The sequence below is a fragment of the Oncorhynchus clarkii genome, chromosome 9 (assembly GCF_045791955.1).
Source record: "Oncorhynchus clarkii lewisi isolate Uvic-CL-2024 chromosome 9, UVic_Ocla_1.0, whole genome shotgun sequence".
Taxonomy (NCBI): domain Eukaryota; kingdom Metazoa; phylum Chordata; class Actinopteri; order Salmoniformes; family Salmonidae; genus Oncorhynchus; species Oncorhynchus clarkii.
The window spans coordinates 62,043,289-62,062,142 of record NC_092155.1 but is presented as its reverse complement, the minus strand read 5'-3'; the positions used below and the strand labels follow the sequence as shown (position 1 = coordinate 62,062,142).

The 18,854-nt window shown below is 41.8% G+C and overlaps 1 protein-coding gene across 1 annotated transcript; it reads right to left on the bottom strand.

Moving 5' to 3' along the window:
• Positions 1 to 8,641: 8,641 nt before the first annotated feature.
• On the bottom strand, positions 8,642 to 16,134 carry LOC139417344 (gametocyte specific factor 1). The gene is made up of 8 exons (XM_071166613.1): positions 16,054 to 16,134; positions 15,593 to 15,753; positions 12,241 to 12,347; positions 11,982 to 12,108; positions 11,800 to 11,883; positions 11,540 to 11,603; positions 11,345 to 11,415; positions 8,642 to 11,184 (listed from the first exon to the last, which is right to left on the bottom strand). Coding segments are annotated over exons 2-8 (552 nt in total). The 5' UTR covers positions 15,690 to 15,753; positions 16,054 to 16,134; the 3' UTR covers positions 8,642 to 11,182.
• Between the last annotated feature and the right edge of the window lie 2,720 nt (positions 16,135 to 18,854).

Genomic DNA, 18,854 nt, shown 5'->3' with positions numbered 1-18,854 from the left:
CAAGTTTTTTCACTTTGTCCCATTTAGCTATTCCTACTGCATGAATATGTCCCATCTGTATTCCTTAACATGGGTCTTAAATTAAGAGACAGGTGGTTGTGAAACTGTATATGTTCAGGTATTTTAGTCTCCAATTGTCTGATATTGAAAAACTCCTAATCCTGACCAGATTCTGGTCCAATATATATTTTATACCCCAAGGACAGTGTTGGAAAGGGGTGCGTGCTGAGCAGGTAGGCAATGTTTTTCGCTTGATGTGCAGATTAGGAAACTCCCTGTCTGGTACAGAAACCCATTATGAACATCTGAAGGGCCAGGAAACTTTATAATAAACCCCCCCCCCCCCCCCTCACCAAGAATCATTCAGCAAGTGTAACTAAATAAAGTCACCATCACTCACTCCGATTACAGCAGTTGTGGGCGATGGCATGCCGTTGTGTGAATGAGTCTCCCCTTAGTATCCTAACCCTTTGAGAAAGAAGAAAAACGTGAATGATAAAACACGTGATCAAAAAAATCCCAAGGAGCACGTGGTGAAAACCATGATTTTTCAATTGTCTTCAGAAAGATAAAATTACAAGGCCACTACAGACCAGACCCCGTGCCACCGACTGTCTACCAACCATGCACTGTTTTGGAAATGGGGCAGCTGTGAGAAGATGATAATGTTACGATTATAAAACAAGAGTGATAGGGAGACTTGGGTTCCAATTGCAGGCGATAACTCTTAGTCGCGCACCTGAAACTTTTTTGCGTCAGGCACATCCTCCAGAGAGACAGCCAACCCAGGAATGAGGTCAGGATAAATCACATCCCGGACACAAGCAGTCATGTGAAATGAAATAAATCCAGGGCCCGGAGCAGTCAGAGGATAATGTAAGAGTCTGAAGGAAGACTCACATTGTGAAATAAGCATACTAATGGATTCTATTAAAATGTAAATGTTTCAAGTTAAACTGTAGTTTGTTTGTATCCTGTGTAGTGAATGATTACTGTGAGTATTAATGGAGTTTAGGCCATGAAACTGTGTGTATGCTAATTTAGAAACCATGACCTAATTAGAGAAGAGGAAATTGCCTAGGATCAGACAGCAGGGTGAGGCCCAGAACAAAAGATGGACGAGGTGGGATTCTGACATCTGGCTAAACAAAAAGAGGACAATGGGCATTCCACAGGGGAGCCAGAGGGAAAATCATTGGGGTCAAAAAATGTATAGCTGGGGAGATGACGCCTACAAGGGAAGAGTATAAAATGTGTTGTGAACTTTCTAAATGCATGCACGCTGACTGTATCCTTGGTATTAAACACTTTACATTTCTGAGCTTTGTCTTAATTCATTATTGCAATAGTATTTCTCTTCTTTTAACAATACCTACAGTCAAGAGTGATTCATGTTAGCTACATCTGTAAATTATAACATAGAACCATTCTATCTGCAATGATTGAATTCCAACTTTAGTCATAAAGAACAGCATTTAAATGTGAGCTACACGTCATGTGATGGGAGGCATTGGCATTTGATAAAATGCACCCATTGCATTCTTATACCCTGGTGGCATCATAGTTTGTACAAAAATGCTGTAGCCTCATCCTAGGAGTAGGCCTACCAACTGACACTGCATGTTCAGATTCAGCATAGATAGACATGGCGAGCTGGGACAAGTAGAATGCCCCGCTCAAAACAGCCGGCGAGTCTGGCTCAGTCAAAAACAAAACAAAATGTACACGGTAGAGACAAACTAACTTATGGTCATTGATAGTGGTGTGGGGGCTGTGCTTTGGCAAAGTGGGTGGGGTTATATCCTTCCTGTTTGGCCCTGTCCGGGGGTGTCCTCGGATGGGGCCACAGTGTCTCCTGACCCCTCCTGCCTCAGCCTCCAGTATTTATGCTGCAGTAGTTTATGTGTCGGGGGGGCTAGGGTCAGTTTGTTATATCTGGAGTACTTCTCCTGTCCTATTCGGTGTCCTGTGTGAATCTAAGTGTGCGTTCTCTAATTCTCTCCTGCTCTCTTTCTTTCTCTCTCTCGTAAGACCTGAGCCCTAGGACCATGCCCCAAGACTACCTGACATGATGACTCCTTGCTGTCCCCAGTCCACCTGACCGTGCTGCTGCTCCAGTTTCAACTGTTCTGCCTTATTATTATTCGACCATGCTGGTCATTTATGAACATTTGAACATCTTGACCATGTTTTGTTATAATCTCCACCCGGCACAGCCAGAAGAGGACTGGCCACCCCACATAGCCTGGTTCCTCTCTAGGTTTCTTCCTAGGTTTTGGCCTTTCTAGGGAGTTTTTCCTAGCCACCGTGCTTCTACACCTGCATTGCTTGCTGTTTGGGGTTTTAGGCTGGGTTTCTGTACAGCACTTTGAGATATCAGCTGATGTACGAAGGGATATATAAATAAATTTGATTTGATTAACAAACATTATAACAGCCATTTGCAGAGGCAAACTGAGTAGTTTTACTTTGCTGTTTGTCATTAGTTATAAAAACAGTAACAATTGTTTCTCTCTTTCTGACATTTTTCCATCATCTGTCGGTTTATAGTTAGTATTGACTTTCACCGCTCCCAGCTCTACAATTCTCCACTTTCGCCACTTAACATAGTCCGGCGTCCCACAGCTGTGCAAAACGAGCACGTCCCTTCTCGCTTTTGTGGAGCGATAGGTAAGGATGCTTCTAAGGTTGACTGTTTTCGATGTGTGCAGAGGGTTCCTGATTCAAGCCCAGGTTTGGACGAGAGGGACGAAAGCAACACTGTTACACAAACACACCTGAATCAGCCAATCAAGGTCTTGAGGAACAGTGCTCATATTCACAAAACACTTCTTATGCAAAAACTTAAGAAGCTTCTTAAAAAATATATAATAAAGTTCATAAGATAGTTCATTAGTGCAATTCCTCAACAATATCTTAAGATTGAATGATTTTCCTACAAACTTCTCAAATATCTTGTTAGAATCTTCTTAAGATGTTTGTTCCTAGGCAACCGGCAATCATGTTAGCATATTTCTTACTGAGATTACTGTTCTAAAACATTTTTATTACTTTAATTTTTTTAATTTTACCTTTATTTGACTAGGCAAGTCAGTTTGTGAGTGTATTAAACAAGTTCAATTGATTTCATGAGCATATTCTCTCACTGCCCTGAGTTTAAGACAAGGGTTTAGCCATCTTATAATTAAGAACAAATCCCAAAACATTTTGCTTAAGGTGAAACATAAGAAATAACGCAGAACCTTTCCAATAAACTTTGAGGAATAGCAACTTTGCTTTACTTTCTTCATAAATTTATAGTTGAGGAAAAAATGGCAGTTAAGAAATAAGAAATTAAGGTTTTGTGAATCTGGGCCCAGGTCCAAGGAGGGTTAGCCACCCCGTTCTAGAATGGTTGGTTGAGAATCACAGATCAGCTCTTAGACATAAACAAACTGCACAAAAACTGAAATATCACATTTACATAAGTACTTTGTTGAAGCACCTTTAGCAGCAAATTACAAACTTGAATCTTCTTGGGTATGACGCTATAAGCTTGGCACACCTGTATTTGGGGAGTTTCTCCCAATCTTCTCTGCAGGTCCTCTCAAGTTCTGTCAGGTTGGATGGGGAGCGTCGCTTCACAGCTATTTTCAGGTGTCTCCAGAGATGTTAGATCATTTTCAAGTCCGGGCTCTGGCTAGGCACTCAGTCCTGAAGCCACTCCAGCGTTTTCTTGGATGTGTGCTTAGGGTCATGGTTCTGTTGGAAGGTGAACCTTTGCCCCAGTTGGAGGTCATGAGCGCTCTGGAGCAGGTTTTCATCAAGGAGCTCTCTGTACTTTGCTCAGTTCCTCGATCCTGACTAGTCTCCCAGTCCCTGCCGTTGAAAAAACATTGCCACAGCATGAAGATGCCACCACCAGGCGGGTTGTCATGTGCCTTCTAGTGAAGAGTGGCTTCCGTCTGGCTACTCTACCATAAAGGCCTGATTGGTGGAGTGCTGCAGAGGTTGTTGTCCTTCTGGAACCTTCTCCCATTTCTACAGAGGAACTCTGGAGCTCTGTCAGAGTGACCATCGGGTTCTTGGTCACCTCCCTGACCAAGGCCCTTCTCCCCCAATTGCTCAGTTTGGCTGGGCGGACAGCTCTAGGAAGAGTCTTGGTGCCTCCAAACTTATTCAATTTAAGAATGATGGAGGCCACTGTGTTCTTGGGGACCTTCAATGCCGCAGAATTTTTTTGGGGTGCCACTCCCAGATGTACCGACACAATCCTGTCTCGGAGCTCTACGGACAATTCCTTCAACCTCATGGCATGGTCTTTGCTCTGGCATGCACTGTCAACAGTGGGACATTAGACAGGTGTGTGCCTTTCCAAATCATGTTCAATCAATTGATTTTACCACAGGTGGACTCCAATCAAGTTGTAGAAACATCAAGGATGATCAATGGAAACAGGATGCACCTGAGCCCAATTTCAAGTCTTACAGTAAAGGGTCTGAATTTATATTTAAACAAGGCAAATCATTTAAGAACAAATTCTTATTTACAATGACGGCCTACCCCGGAAGACGCTGAGCCAATTGTGCGCCACCCTATGGGACTCCCAATCATGGCTGGATGTGATACAGCCTGAATACTTACGTAAATTAGGTATCCTTTTTCATTTTTAATACTTTTGCAAAAATATCTAAAAACCTGTTCTCACTTTGTCATTATGGGGTATTGTGTGTAGATTGATGAACATTTTTTATTTAATCCATTTTAGAATAAGGCTGTAACGTAACAAAATGTGGAGAAAGGGTCTGAATACTTTCTGAATGCAATGTATGTGTAGGCCAAGGGAATCCTAACCCATGTGTCTAAACCAATGACCATCAAGTAGTTTCCAGGCAATAAGGAACGTTTATTGCAGTTTCTTGTCCACATATTGTAGGACATAGGCCTACATAACTATAATTTTAGCAGCTCAAACAATGCAACGAAACGGGTATTTCACTACGAGAATCACACAAATGCATTGGATCCAACTGTAAAAGGGAGTAGAAAGTCATGACTTGATTAGATTCCTCCAAGGGTACACCATGTTCCTAGGGGGACTCATATTCTCTCAACCCAGATGGCAACACAGAAGGAGACAGACAGTCTTCTGAACACCTCCAATATTAGCCTCCACTTTAAAAATAGCCAGTCATCATATGAAATCAATAATGTCACTTAGAAGCGACTGAGTGTTTGTTGGCAGGGCAAGTCCCTTCCAGGATTAACACCCCACTTGTGGCCTTGGGGCTCTGTAACCGTAACCGATACTGCTCATGCTTGCTCACATGGACGCTTGAGGAACATGGACATTTGAGAAATGAAGTAAAAACTGCCCATGGGAGATAACATAGTATCCCCAAAGTCCTTAAGGAAGCAGCCTGGACAGGTTTATCCAAATTCTAGTCCCCCTAAAATCTCTTTAGGCTAGTTGCTGAAATTGATTCCATGAGTAATTAATGGCAAGGGGAAAACAAATCTATAGTAGGTCTTGATGGATAGCAACACATGTATGAAAGATTACATCTTTAAAATGCTAAATGTATTTGCGGCATACATAGTCAAGTATGATTCAATAACTGTCTCTACAGTGAATTGTGTGTAAACCTAAGTAGACTTTCCAGCTACAAATGGATTAACAGTGCCATCAGGTGGCCTTGAAGAGATGCAAAGGCAGCCCAAGAAAGGGAGAAGAGGGCAAACACTCACACACACGTCTCCTTTAAAAATACTTACAGTGGGGCAAAAAAGTATTTAGTCAGCCACCAATTGTGCATGTTCTCCCACTTAAAAAGATGAGAGAGGCCTGTAATTTTCATCATAGGTACACTTCAACTATGACAGACAAAATGAGAAGAAAAAAAATCCAGAAAATCACATTGTAGGATTTTTAATGAATTTATTTGCAAATTATGGTGGAAAATAAGTATTTGGTCAATAACAAAAGTTTATCTCAATACTTTGTTATATACCCTTTGTTGGCAATGACAAAGGTCAAACGTTTTCTGTAAGTCTTCACAAGGTTTTCACACACTGTTGCTGGTATTTTGGCCAATTCCTCCATGCAGATCTCCTCTAGAGCAGTGATGTTTTGGGGCTGTTGCTGGGCAACACAGGCTTTCAACTCCATCCAAAGATTTTCTATGGGGTTGAGATCTGGAGACTGGCTAGGCCACTCCAGGACCTTGAAATGCTTCTTACGAAGCCACTCCTTCGTTGCCCGGGCGGTGTGTTTGGGATCATTGTCATGCTGAAAGACCCAGCCACATTTGATATTCAATGCCCTTGCTGATGGAAGGAGGTTGTCACTCAAAATCTCACGATACATGGCCCCATTCATTCTTTCCTATACACGGATCAGTCGTCCTGGTCCCTTTGCAGAAAAACAGCCCCGAAGCATGATGTTTCCACCCCCATGCTTCACAGTAGGTATGGTGTTCTTTGGATGCAACTCAGCATTCTTTGTCCTCCAAACACGACGAGTTGAGTTTTTACCAAAAAGTTCTATTTTGGTTTCATCTGACATTCTCCCAATCTTCTTCTGGATCATCCAAATGCTCTCTAGCAAACTTCAGACGGGCCTGGACATGTACTGGCTTAAGCAGGGGGACACGTCTGGCACTGCAGGATTTGAGTCCCTGGCGGCGTAGTGTGTTACTGATGGTAGGCTTTGTTACTTTGGTCCCAGCTCTCTGCAGGTCATTCACTAGGTCCCCCCGTGTGGTTCTGGGATTTTTGCTCACCGTTCTTGTGATCATTTTGACCCCATGGGGTGAGATCTTGCGTGGAGCCCCAGATCGAGGGAGATTATCAGTGGTCTTGTATGTCTTCCATTTCCTAATATTTGCTCCCACAGTTGATTTCTTCAAACCAAGCTGCTTACCTATTGCAGATTCAGTCTTCCCAGCCTGGTGCAGGCCTACAATTTTGTTTCTGGTGTCCTTTGACAGCTCTTTGGTCTTGGCCATAGTGGAGTTTGGAGTGTGACTGTTTGAGGTTGTGGACAAGTGTCTTTTGTACTGATAACAAGTTCAAACAGGTGCCATTAATACAGGTAATGAGTGGAGGACAGAGGAGCCTCTTAAAGAAGAAGTTACAGGTCTGTGAGAGCCAGAAATCTTGCTTGTTTGTAGGTAAATAAATTCATTAAAAATCCTACAATGTGATTTTCTGGATTTTTTTTCTCATTTTGTCTGTCATAGTTGAAGTGTACCTATGATGAAAATTACAGGCCTCTCTCATCTTTTTAAGTGGGAGAACTTGCACAATTGGTGGCTGACTAAATACTTTTTTGCCCCACTATGTCAGAAACCTAGCTTGGCAAAGAAGCCTCAGAGAGCAGAGTATCACTACAGAAAAACAATGAGTCTTTGAAGTCTAGTTTTTAATTGAATACATTGTGAACCTTGACATTCTCACTTAAATTCTGACTGTCGTCATTCAAAAATGAAATGAACCTCGTCATTTAGTTGTTCTTGAAATGTCATATTTTGGGAAGCTTCACTGGGAATTCAAGAATGTAATATATTTTCTGAGCATCATGAAACAGCTGACATTTCGCTTCTTGCATAAAGAAAACGATGGAATAACTTCATAGAGTTTGTTAAATCATATTGAAGAGAGAAAAAAGAAAGTATCAGAAAAAATATATATATATTTCACTAACATGGATGTTGCATGGGAGATCATTAATAGGACGTTGTCTAGAGAAAAGCACTCTGGATTTGACACTGTGTGTGGACGCAGCAACCTTTCAGCAGCTGCATCAGTTATCACCAACAACGGATTCAGTGTGACTCATCCTGAGGAAAATGACCTCTTCACGTGGTACAGATCGCTATGCTGTGCGTATTGTCGCTCACTGATTTTTTGGCATTATTTTCCTTGGCTGCAATCTTCTAATTAAATGAGAAAGTATGATCAAATCTGCTTGTAGAAGACTGAAGACGGTCTCAAGACCATGAAAGAATCATGGTAGTTTCAATGTAGGATTGTAACCCTACTTGTGTTTAAAGACATGCATAAAGTAATGTCATTTTTTTTTACATCTTTATATGTATTTTAAAATAAAATATTTAGTATGTTCCTTGTATATATATTTTATAGCTCTTCTTTTAAAAGTTTACTGTCAAACATTGGGGTTCTTTTCATAGCCTCTATACCAATGCTATAGAATGTGTCACCATCCATGCAGGAATATCAATAAAACCCATGTGTGGGAGATCAGTAAACCTCTTGTGCACAAGTTTAAAAACAAATTACATTATCATTACCTAATACCCAGTCTAAAATAACATTCATGCAAATAGCTCACGTCAAAGAAAAGGCAAGTGTTGAGCCCTACTGTGACTTCTAAAAGCACTGTTGCTAAATACATACTATATAGAAATTCAAACTCAACTCTGGACTGAGAAGCCATTCACCGTTCCCCTTTAAATCAGGAACTGATTTAGACCTATGCCACCAGGTGGGTGCAATTAATTATCAGGTAGAACAGAAAACCAGCAGGCTCCGGACCTCGTACGGTAAGAGTTGCGTACCCCTGCTATATTAGTTACACATGGACAGTGCAGGATTTTTTACCCCCGATCATCTTGATAAAGGACCATACCTGACAATTATATTTTAAACACAGTTGTATTTAATGGATTATATAAAATTGGAAACAAATAACAGTAGGCTACACCAACATTCAATTTCCATTCATACAACGTGTTGGGTAAATTGCTACAGTAGATGTGTCTTGGTAAACAAGGAAAAATTTTATTTCAGGTGTATGGAATGAATGTCAAATAGTACAAATCTCCCATGGTCTGCTCAAAGTAGGACTAAGTTGTTCCGATGGTAATACCCACCGAGGGCAAACATATCTTCAAAGACTATGGCAGCAAGCAGGACTAAGGTGACACCAGAGATCACTACTTGGAAATAACCAGTTTTGGCATGGACATTGCATTGAGGACTGCCACCATTTTAACATAGTCAACTGGGTGGGACTTCCTATGGGTTTAGGAAGGACCACACAATTCCATCCAGGTCATCAAGAGGGATAAGCCAATGAATTCTGTGAGCAAACATTCCATAACTGCAGGTGGCAGTAACCAAGATGGAATAGGAAGCGAGACATCCCACAGTTTTTTTGTGGTTCATATATAGTCAATGAACTAAGCAGACCAGACCCTGCTGCTAATGCATTGGCCCATTTAAAAATAATAATTCCCCAATGGTAAACAGTTGAAGGAGCCGCACAGCTATGTTACAATGGGATGCCAGACTATCGCATCTGGACTATGATTTACGCTTTGTCTTGCTAAATTAATGTTTATGGCTGAGAAAATAAACAAATGTTTTCAAATGGTTTTGACATGTTTGCATTATTCAAGAGTCTAGTATGATAGATGCATGAAAAGTTGCTTGCATAGCTAGCTGAATAGTTTCCCTGCTTAGCCATAGTCCAGTAGGCGATCTACTCCGATTTCAGAGGATTCGTCAGAGCGTGCTTGAGCGCAGAATAGCTGATGAATTTACAAACACGCAACACCTGTTATGACCGTGTCAGGAAACGTCGGCATTAAAACAATTAAATGTGTTGCCAGCAGCCAATATTTATTTACCAACACTCTAGATAACATGAGAAGAGCAGAACCATCTGTGTTAGTAAATTGTCAGATTGAGGTTCTGTCATTTGTCTCTGGAAGTAAATTAGCTAGCCAACTTTAGCCAGTTAGCTTGGTAATCGACTGTGGTTGTAATGTCAGAATGCTCGGATGAACCCTACTCCTCGGCCAGAGCGTCCAGTGTGAACTGAACGCTCTGAATTTACAAACGCCTTTGAGCGCACTCTGGCACTCCCAGTGAATTTACGAACACACCATGTATGGTACATTTGAGCCAAACCCCCTCCGGCTCGTGACATTCCCGTTGCTAATGTGAATATCAATTTGAAATGTAGTCCCTATACCTCTACTATCTGCAGTTTGAGTTACCAAACTTGGCTTTATACTTGTTCAAACAACACACTCCAGATGGCAGTACGCATTCTTTGTTTACCACCTCAGAAGTAGTAGTAGAACGTTGACTAATCCAAATAGCCAGGTTGGTTGTTTAGCAACAAAACCAACACATGCGCAACTATGGAGCAAAACAGACAGGGTTGGCTTAAATTATTAACAAACTATATTTTGTCTCTAATGTTTATTGAAAACAAACTTTGCACAACGAGCACTTGTCACAAATACATTGTCACAGTTTTCGGTTAGCTAGCGAATTTCAGCCATGTTATCATATAGGTGGCGTCGGTCAAAACATTGTAACAAGATACAAGCTGAAACGAACCACATACAATACGATTCCCCTAATGGTAGCTTCTTGTCTGTTTTGTGATTCTGGATGGAAACAATGACTTCTGCCCCATTTGATGAACGTGCATAGTTTGTGACATTGTCAGCTAATCCATCTATGGAGATGGCCTTAACCGTTGCAATTAAGAACAGCTGCGTGGTTGAATTTGTCCATTAACGGTTTAACAAGAGATAAATTGACCCAGTTTTTCAAAAATGATCTGGATTTTGCCTATCGGATAGAATTAAAATGTCCAACTATAGTCCAATCTGCTTAAATGCCCAATCCATTTTCAACCTTTCAGTTCTCTTGTGCCCAACATGCAAATTGTAGACATTTAAACCTTCATGAGGACAGAACATTACCTATTTTTGTGTGTAATTACAGGCCAAAATCCAATAATATACAACACACTGGCAAAAGATCAAAGCAAGATTAATTATGAGGCTAAATCAACTTTACAGTCAGCATAATGAGCATCTTGAAGATATCTGATATGTGCAATACAGTGAGAATTATTCATCTGCAGTAGGGCATCAGGAACATACAGTACATCAACAGCCTACATGCAGAGTTAGTATAGGGAAATACTTCTGCAAAAAAGCCTTTTAATAACAAAAAAGGGGACACAAACCCCAATCACCATGTCTAAGGTTAGGTTACAAAGCATGCATTTATAGTCAAACAAAATAGTCAATGGGATTTCTCAAATGTGTCCATAATCAAGTCAAAGTGAGATAAAACATGCATCTATGATATAAAACTTAACTGCAAGATAGCCTCTTGACTTCCAACTTTTGTCATTCATTCTGCCCTTTGTCAGTCCTGAACAAAAATAATGAGAAATACAATGAGCCTAAGAGTGACAAGTGAACACCTGACCACAAGCTTTTAAGTGAGACAGTACAGCAAGAAAAGACAGCATGGCTCCAAACCATAAGAAATACAGAATGCTGTAACATAAAACAGATCAAACATGACTTACACATTTTCCAGGGCAGTGTTCTTGGAGCTCGGAGTCCAGGAGTAAGATTATTTGTAGTGCATGGCTCAGTCCTAAAAAAAGAAGAAGAAAAGACTACACTTAAAACTATGTTTTAAATTTGAAAATATTAACCAGCTCTGTTTCAAATATCTAGTAGCAATGAACTCCACTGCAAACTTTGTGTGGTTAGCTGACCTGTTCTGACTGATCAGGTTTGTGGACACTCCCCATACGAAAGGCACTGAAGAAATATCAGCTTCTACAAAAAGAAAAGGCTGCATTTAAATAAAATGCTGCCGATGGAAATCAATGGAAAATCTTCAGCATAAAAATCTGAAAAGTTGCATTCACTGCATCAGTCCACGGAGTGTGCAGAAGTTGTGAAACAAATAAATGCATACATGGCATCTTTGCTTTGAGTACACACGCATAATCAGCAGTTTGTGAGAGAGTACCTTTATCCCAGTCCTCATCACAGTTGGTGTTCGTCCAGGTGCTAACAGGTACCTGCCATTTGCTCTGCACCTCAGCGCTGCCCACTGGAAATCACAGAACCTGGTTAGACTCACTAAAGGGTGCAAATAGGCTTATCATTGAATAATGCAAATACAGAAAGAGTAAAACAAAAAAGGCTCACAGTCTTCTGCATTCACAGATATTCTGTCAACACAGTTAGCAATGTGGTGTGAAAGCTCATGCTTGGGCATCAGGTGGCGGGCGTTGAAAGGGCACGTTTTTAATTCACTGGCCAGTTTAGGGTGGTTCTACAGGAAAGGACAAGAGGACAGCTGAATAACTTGTTTTGCCATGTACTAACTGACTATATTAGCAACATTTAAGATGACATGGCAAAACATCATATTGCGCCTTCAACATTCCTTCCTGTAGCTACTAACTTTGCTGCACTTGATCAGATGGTATGGAAAGCGGCAGGCACGGATCTGATGGTTCTTGTCGTATGGACACTGAAGGAGTTTATTTGGATCACAGGCATCTTCTGGATCTATTGACAGAGAAAATAATGCCATGGAGCCAAGTTAACACCAAGGAAATTACTTAGTTAGAATGAGCTAAAAGTAGACTAATGTAGGCAAGGTGTCAAATCAAAATCAAACGTTATTAGTCACATGCGCCTATTACAACTTACGAGCCCCTAAATGCAGTTGAAAAAAATATGGGTAAAAAAACAAATAAAAGCAACAAGTAATTAAAGAGCAGCAGTGAAATAACAATAGCAAGACTATATACAGGGGGGTACCGGTACAGAGTCAATGTGCAGGAGCTACAGTTAGTTGAGGGAATATGTACATGTAGGTAGAGTTATTAAAGTGACTATGCATAGATGATAACAACAGAGTAATAGGAGTGTAAGAGGGGGTGGGGGCAATGCAAATAGTCTCAGTGGCCATTTGATTAGATATTCAGGAGTCTTATGGCTTGGGGGTAGAAGCTGTTAAGAAGCTTATTGGACCAAGACTTGGCGTGCGGTAGCAGAGAGAACAGTCCGACTAGGGTGGCTGGAGTCTTAGGCAATTTTTAGGGCCTTCCTCTGACAGCTCCTGGTATAGAGGTCCTGGATGGCAGGAAGCTTGGCCCCAGTGTTGTACTGGGCCGTTTGCAATACCCTCTGTTGTGCCTTACGGTCGGAGGCCGAGCAGTTGCAATACCAGGCAGTGATGCAACCACTCAGGATGCTCTTGATGGTGCAGCTGTAAAATCTTGAGGATCCGAGGACCCATGCCAAATCTTTTCAGTCCCCTGAGGGGAATAGGTTTTGTTTTGCCCTCTTCACAACTGTCTTGGACTATGTTTGTTTGTTGGTGAAGTGGACACACAACCTGCACCACTACAGCCCTGTCGATGAGAATGGGGGAGTGCGCGGTTCTCTATTTCCTGTCGTCCACAATCATCTCCTTTGTCTTGATCATGTTGATGGAGAGGTTGTTGTCCTGGCACCACACAGCCAGGTCTCTGACCACCTCCATATAGGCTGTCTTGTCAGTGATCAGGCCTACCACTGTTGTGTCATCAGCAAACGTAATGACGGTGTTGGAGTCATGCCTGGCCATGCAGTCACGAGTGAACAGGGAGTACAGGAGGGGAACTGAGCACGCACCCCTGAGGGGCCCCTGTGTTGAGGATCGGTGTGGCGGATGTGTCGTTACCTACCCTTACCACCTGGGGGCGGCCCATTAGGAAGTCCAGGATCCAGTTGCAGAGGGAGGTGTTCAGTCCCAGGGTCCTTAGCTTATTGATGGAGCTTTGAGGGCACTATGGTGTTGAACGCTGAGCTGTAGTCAATGAATAGCATTCTCACATAGGTGTTCCTTTTGTCCAGGTGGGAAAGGGCAGTGTGGAGTGCAATAGAAATGGCATCATCTGTGAATCTGTTGGAGCGGTATGCAAATTGGAGGGGGTCTAGGGTTTCTGGGATAATGTTGTTCATGTGAGCCATGACCAGCCTTTCAAAGCACTTCATGGCTACAGACGTGAGTGCTACAGGTCGGTAGTCATTTAGGCAGGTTACCTTAGTGGTGTTCTTGGGCACAGGGACTATGGTGGTCTGTTTGTTGGTATTACAGACTTGGACAGGGAGAGGTTAAAAATGTCAGGTGAAGACACTTGCCAGTTGGTGTCACTGGGCGCTCTCGACTGTGCTTCTCTTTGTAGTCTAATGGTTTGCAAGCGCTGCCACATCCGAACGAGCGTCAGAGCCGGTGTAGTAAGATTCGATCTTAGTCCTGTATTGACGCTTTGCCTGTTTGATGGTTCGTCGGAGGGCATAGCGGAATTTCTCATAAGCTTCCGGGTTAGAGTCCCGCTCCTTGAAAGCGGCAGCTCTAGCCTTTAGCTCAGTGCGGATGTTGCCTGTAATCCATGGCTTCTGGTTGGGGTATGTACGTACGGTCACTGTGGGGACGACGTCGTCGATGCACTTATTGATGAAGCCAATGACTGATGTGTACTCCTCAACACCGTCGGAGGATTCCCGGAAAATATTCCAGTCAGTGCTTGCAAAACAGTCCTGTAATTGATCGAGTCACTGGTGCTTCCTGCTTTAATTTTTGCTTGTAAACAGGAATCAGGAGGATAGAATTATGGTTTACCCAAATGCAGGGTGTGAATTACAGGGGAGCCAGGACTCAGCCACCTTGAATTAGATGTTAGCTCCCCTAAATGCAACTTAACTTTTATTTCACCTTTATTTAACCAGGTAGGCCAGTTGAGAAAAAGTTATCATTTACAACTGCGACCTTTACAACTGTCTGCAAGACATCAATTAATGTAGGCCTAATCAATGGCAATGGCTGAATGTCATTGGGCACACTTTTTGGTGTTTTGTAAGAGATGTCTATTTCCATTCTTCAAATGGCGTGAGTAGGCTGGCTATACAAGCAGTTTGGATGATGGAATGGACGAACATGCACAGGTAGCCTACTTTTTGAAGTGATTTATTTGACAATCAAATGAAAATATCATGACTGGCTGTTTTCATGCCACTTTAAAAATGTAATATTTTCTCAGTTTAAATGACGTCTATTATTAAATTCATAAATAGAGACCCCCCGGATGTCATTGCGTAATTCGCACTCTGCCCAAATGGATCCAATCAAAAAGGGATAGTTAGGCCTAGGCGGATTGTACAATGAGATATATTTCACTGGATGTATAAACATGAAGCATCCAGTTGGTGGTTCCACTCACTTCCAGAGGAAGCCCACTGGCAGGCAGTGGATTTTGGCCAACATTCTGCAAATTCTCATCAATTAAACATTTGATCTCAATAAAGTTATGTTCCAAAAAACTATAATCTGTTATAAACAGAGTGGACTAAGTTTTATAGACATTACCATTTGCAAAAAAAAATAACAAATTTAAAAGCAAGCTGTTTAGGAGCACAAACGCAAATTGAGTTAATGTAAACGCGCTATTCACAGTAGGCGTTCCCTAACAGAAATATGCATACTAAAACGCGCCAATGGGATATTGCTAGCGCGTGCTTGGCTCTGCCCACCATGACTCATTTGTCCCATTAGAAACAACAACCTGTGATCTCTTGGTTTAGTTATAAAAATCTTTGGTGCTAGTGCAGTATTCAAGCCTCTGTCATAGTCAGTTGATCACATCCGTGCAGGACAATTAGGTCACTGCAGACAGAGAAAAGTTAATTAAAGTATGAGAAGTCCCTAGGAGCCAACAATCAAAAATGGTAATTGAAATACAAAAGGCAATATATTTGACTCTTACCAGCCTTCTCCCCTTCCTCATCGTTCCAGCGTGGCAATGTCTCAGCTAGAGCAGTCTTCGAAGGACTACAAGTTGATCCAAATCGGATGGTAGACATCTTTCCTCGAAGTGTGGCCTGGTGGTCGCTGAAGCCAGGTTACCGATCTAATTTACTCAACAAGCTCGTAGCACGTGAAGATTTAAATTATCTTTCAGGTAACGTTAGGTAGCTTACAATGTTACCACCATGATCATGCATTCAACCGCTGCCTACAGTTTGCGTTTCTAATTTGTACGTTTATTTTCCTGATACTAGCTAATAACATGTGGCATGGCCAGCTCACTAGCTAGGAACGTTTAAATAATGATTCTGCATAATAATGATAGCTCTTAAATTTGGCCTTTCTCTTGGCAATAAACCGATTTTTTAAAAGTAAACAAGCAACGTCTTTAAAAAATAACCATATTTAGCAAATATTCACCTTTTTAGTCAACTGAACTTGGAAGAGCGCGGGTAGATAGCTGTAGTGGAAATTGACTTCAACTTTTAAATACGGCAAAACACGGTTTGATCCAGTGGGTGTGTCCTACAATGTCAATCAGCCATGTCATTGGCTGTCAATCACGTTGCCACAACATATGTGACGCTCAGCGAATATTCACTGAACAAAAATATAAACGCAACAATTTAAGAGATTTTACTTAGTTACAGTTCATATAAGGAAATTTAATTAATTAATTTGACTTCATCTATGTATTTCATTGGGAATACAGATGCAAAATATTTTATTTAACTAGGCAAGTCAGTTAAGAACAAATTCTTAAAAGGTATGGACGTGGATCAGAGAACCAGTCAGTACTTGGTGTGACCACCATGTGCTTCATGCAGTGCAACACATCTCCTTCCCATAGTTGATCAGGCTGTGTTGATTGTGGCCAGTGTAACGTTGTCCCACTCCTCTTCAATGGCTGTGCGAAGTTGTTGAATGTTGGCGGGAACTGGAACAGGCGGGTAGTACATGTCAAACATGCTCAATGTGTGACATGTCTGGTGAGTATGCAGGCCATGGAAGAACTGGGATATTTTCAGTTTTCAGGAATTCTGTACAGATCCTTGCAACATGCATTATCATTATGAAACATGAGGTGATGGCGGCGGATAACTGGCATGACAATGGGCCTCCAGGATCTCGTCATGGTATCTCTGTGCATTTAAATTGACATCGATAAAATTAAATTGTATTCGTTGTCTGTAGCTTATGTCTGCCCATACCATAACCCCACCGCCATCATGGGGCACTCTGTTAACAATGTTGACATTAGCAAACCACTCGCCCACATGACGCCATACACGCTGTCTGCCATCTGCCCGGTACAGTTGAAACCGGGATTCATCAGTGAAGAGCACACTTCTCCAACGTGCCAGTGGCCATCGATGGTGAGCATTTGCACACTGAAGTCAGTTACGATGCCGAACTGCAATCAAGTCAAGACCCTGGGTGAGGACAATGAGCACGAACCACAGTTTCATCAGCTGTCCGGGAGGCTGGTCTCGGACAATCCAGCAGGTGAATAAACCGGATGTGGAGGTCCCATTTGTATGTACAGTGGATTTGGAAACTATTCAGACCCCTTGACTTTTTCCACATTTTGTTACAGCCCTGTTCTAAATTGATTAAATCGTTTTTTTCTCCCTTATCAGTCTACACACAATACCCCAAAATGACAAAGCAAAAACAGGTTTAGACATTTTTGCAAAAAAAAAAAATTGGTAAATGTGATTTTACGTTTATTTAAGTATTCAGACCCTTTACTCAGTACTTTGTTGAAGCATTTTTGGCAGCGATTACAGCGTCGAGTCTTCTTGGGTATGACGCTACAAAATTGGCACACATGTATTTGGGGAGTTTCTCCCATTCTTCTCTCAAGCTCTGTCAGGTTGGATGGGGAGCACAGCTATTTTCAGGTCTCTCCAGAGATTTTTAAGTCCGGGCCACTCAAGGACATTCAGAGACATGTCCCGAAGCCACTCCTGCATTGTCTTGGCTATGTGCTTAGGGTTGTTGTCCTGTTGGAAGGTGAACCTTTGCCCCAGTCTGAGGTCCTGAGTGCTCTGGAGCAGGTTTTCATCAAGGATCACTCTGTACTTTGCTCCGTTCATCTTTCCCTCAATCCTGACTAGTCTCCCAGTCCCTGCCGCTGAAAAACATCCCCACAGCATGATCCTGCCACCACCATGCTTCACCATAGGGATGTGGCCAGGTTTCCTCCAGACGTGATTCTTGGCATCCAAATCATGTCCAATCAATTGAATTTACCACAGGTGGACCAGTAAAGTTGTAGAAACATCAAGGATGATTAATGGAAACAGGATGCACCTGAGCTTAATTTCGTGTCTCATAGTAAATTGTCTGAATACTTATGTAAATAAGGTATGTTTTATTTTTAATAGATTTGCAAAAATGTCAACCTGTTTTTGCTTTGTCATTATGGGGTATTGTGTGTAGATAAAGGATTCTTTTTTAATACATTTTAGAATAAGGCTGTAACGTAACAATGTAGGGTCTGAATACTTTCCGAATGCACTGCATGTAAATCCTTTATGACCATATGTACCTCTGTGATTAATTATGATTTATTGTGCACAAAAGTGAATTAAACTGTTTCCACACATGATTTTGCATTTGCGGAATGGTCGTGTGACGAGAAATGTGTATATTTTGGGAAGTGAGCACTGTTTGACCTGACGAAGAGCCTTTTATTGTCCCCAGCACAAGGTGAACCTGTGTAATGACCATGCCATTTAATCAGCTTCTTGATATGCCACACCTGGATTATCTTGGCAAAGGATCAATGCTGACAAAAAAATATGTAAACGAATGAGAGAAACAAGCTTTTTAGTGTGTGGAACATTTCTGGGATCTTTTATTTCAGCTCATGAAACATGGGACCAATACTTTACGTGTTGCATTTATATTTTGGTTCAGTATATGCACTACATGACTAAAAGTATGTGGGCACCTGCTCGTCGAACATCTCATTCCAAAATCATTGTCCCACCTTTGCTGCTATAACCGCCTCCACTCTTCTGGGAAGGCTTTCCACTAGATGTTGGAACATTGCTGCGGGGACTTGCTTCCATTCAGCCACAAGCATTAGTGAGCTCGGGCACTGATGTTGGATGATTAGGCCTGGCTCGCGGTCAGCGTTCCAATTCATCCCAAAGGTGTTCCATGGAATCTTGATAAACCATTTCTGTATGGACCTCGCTCTGTGCACAAGG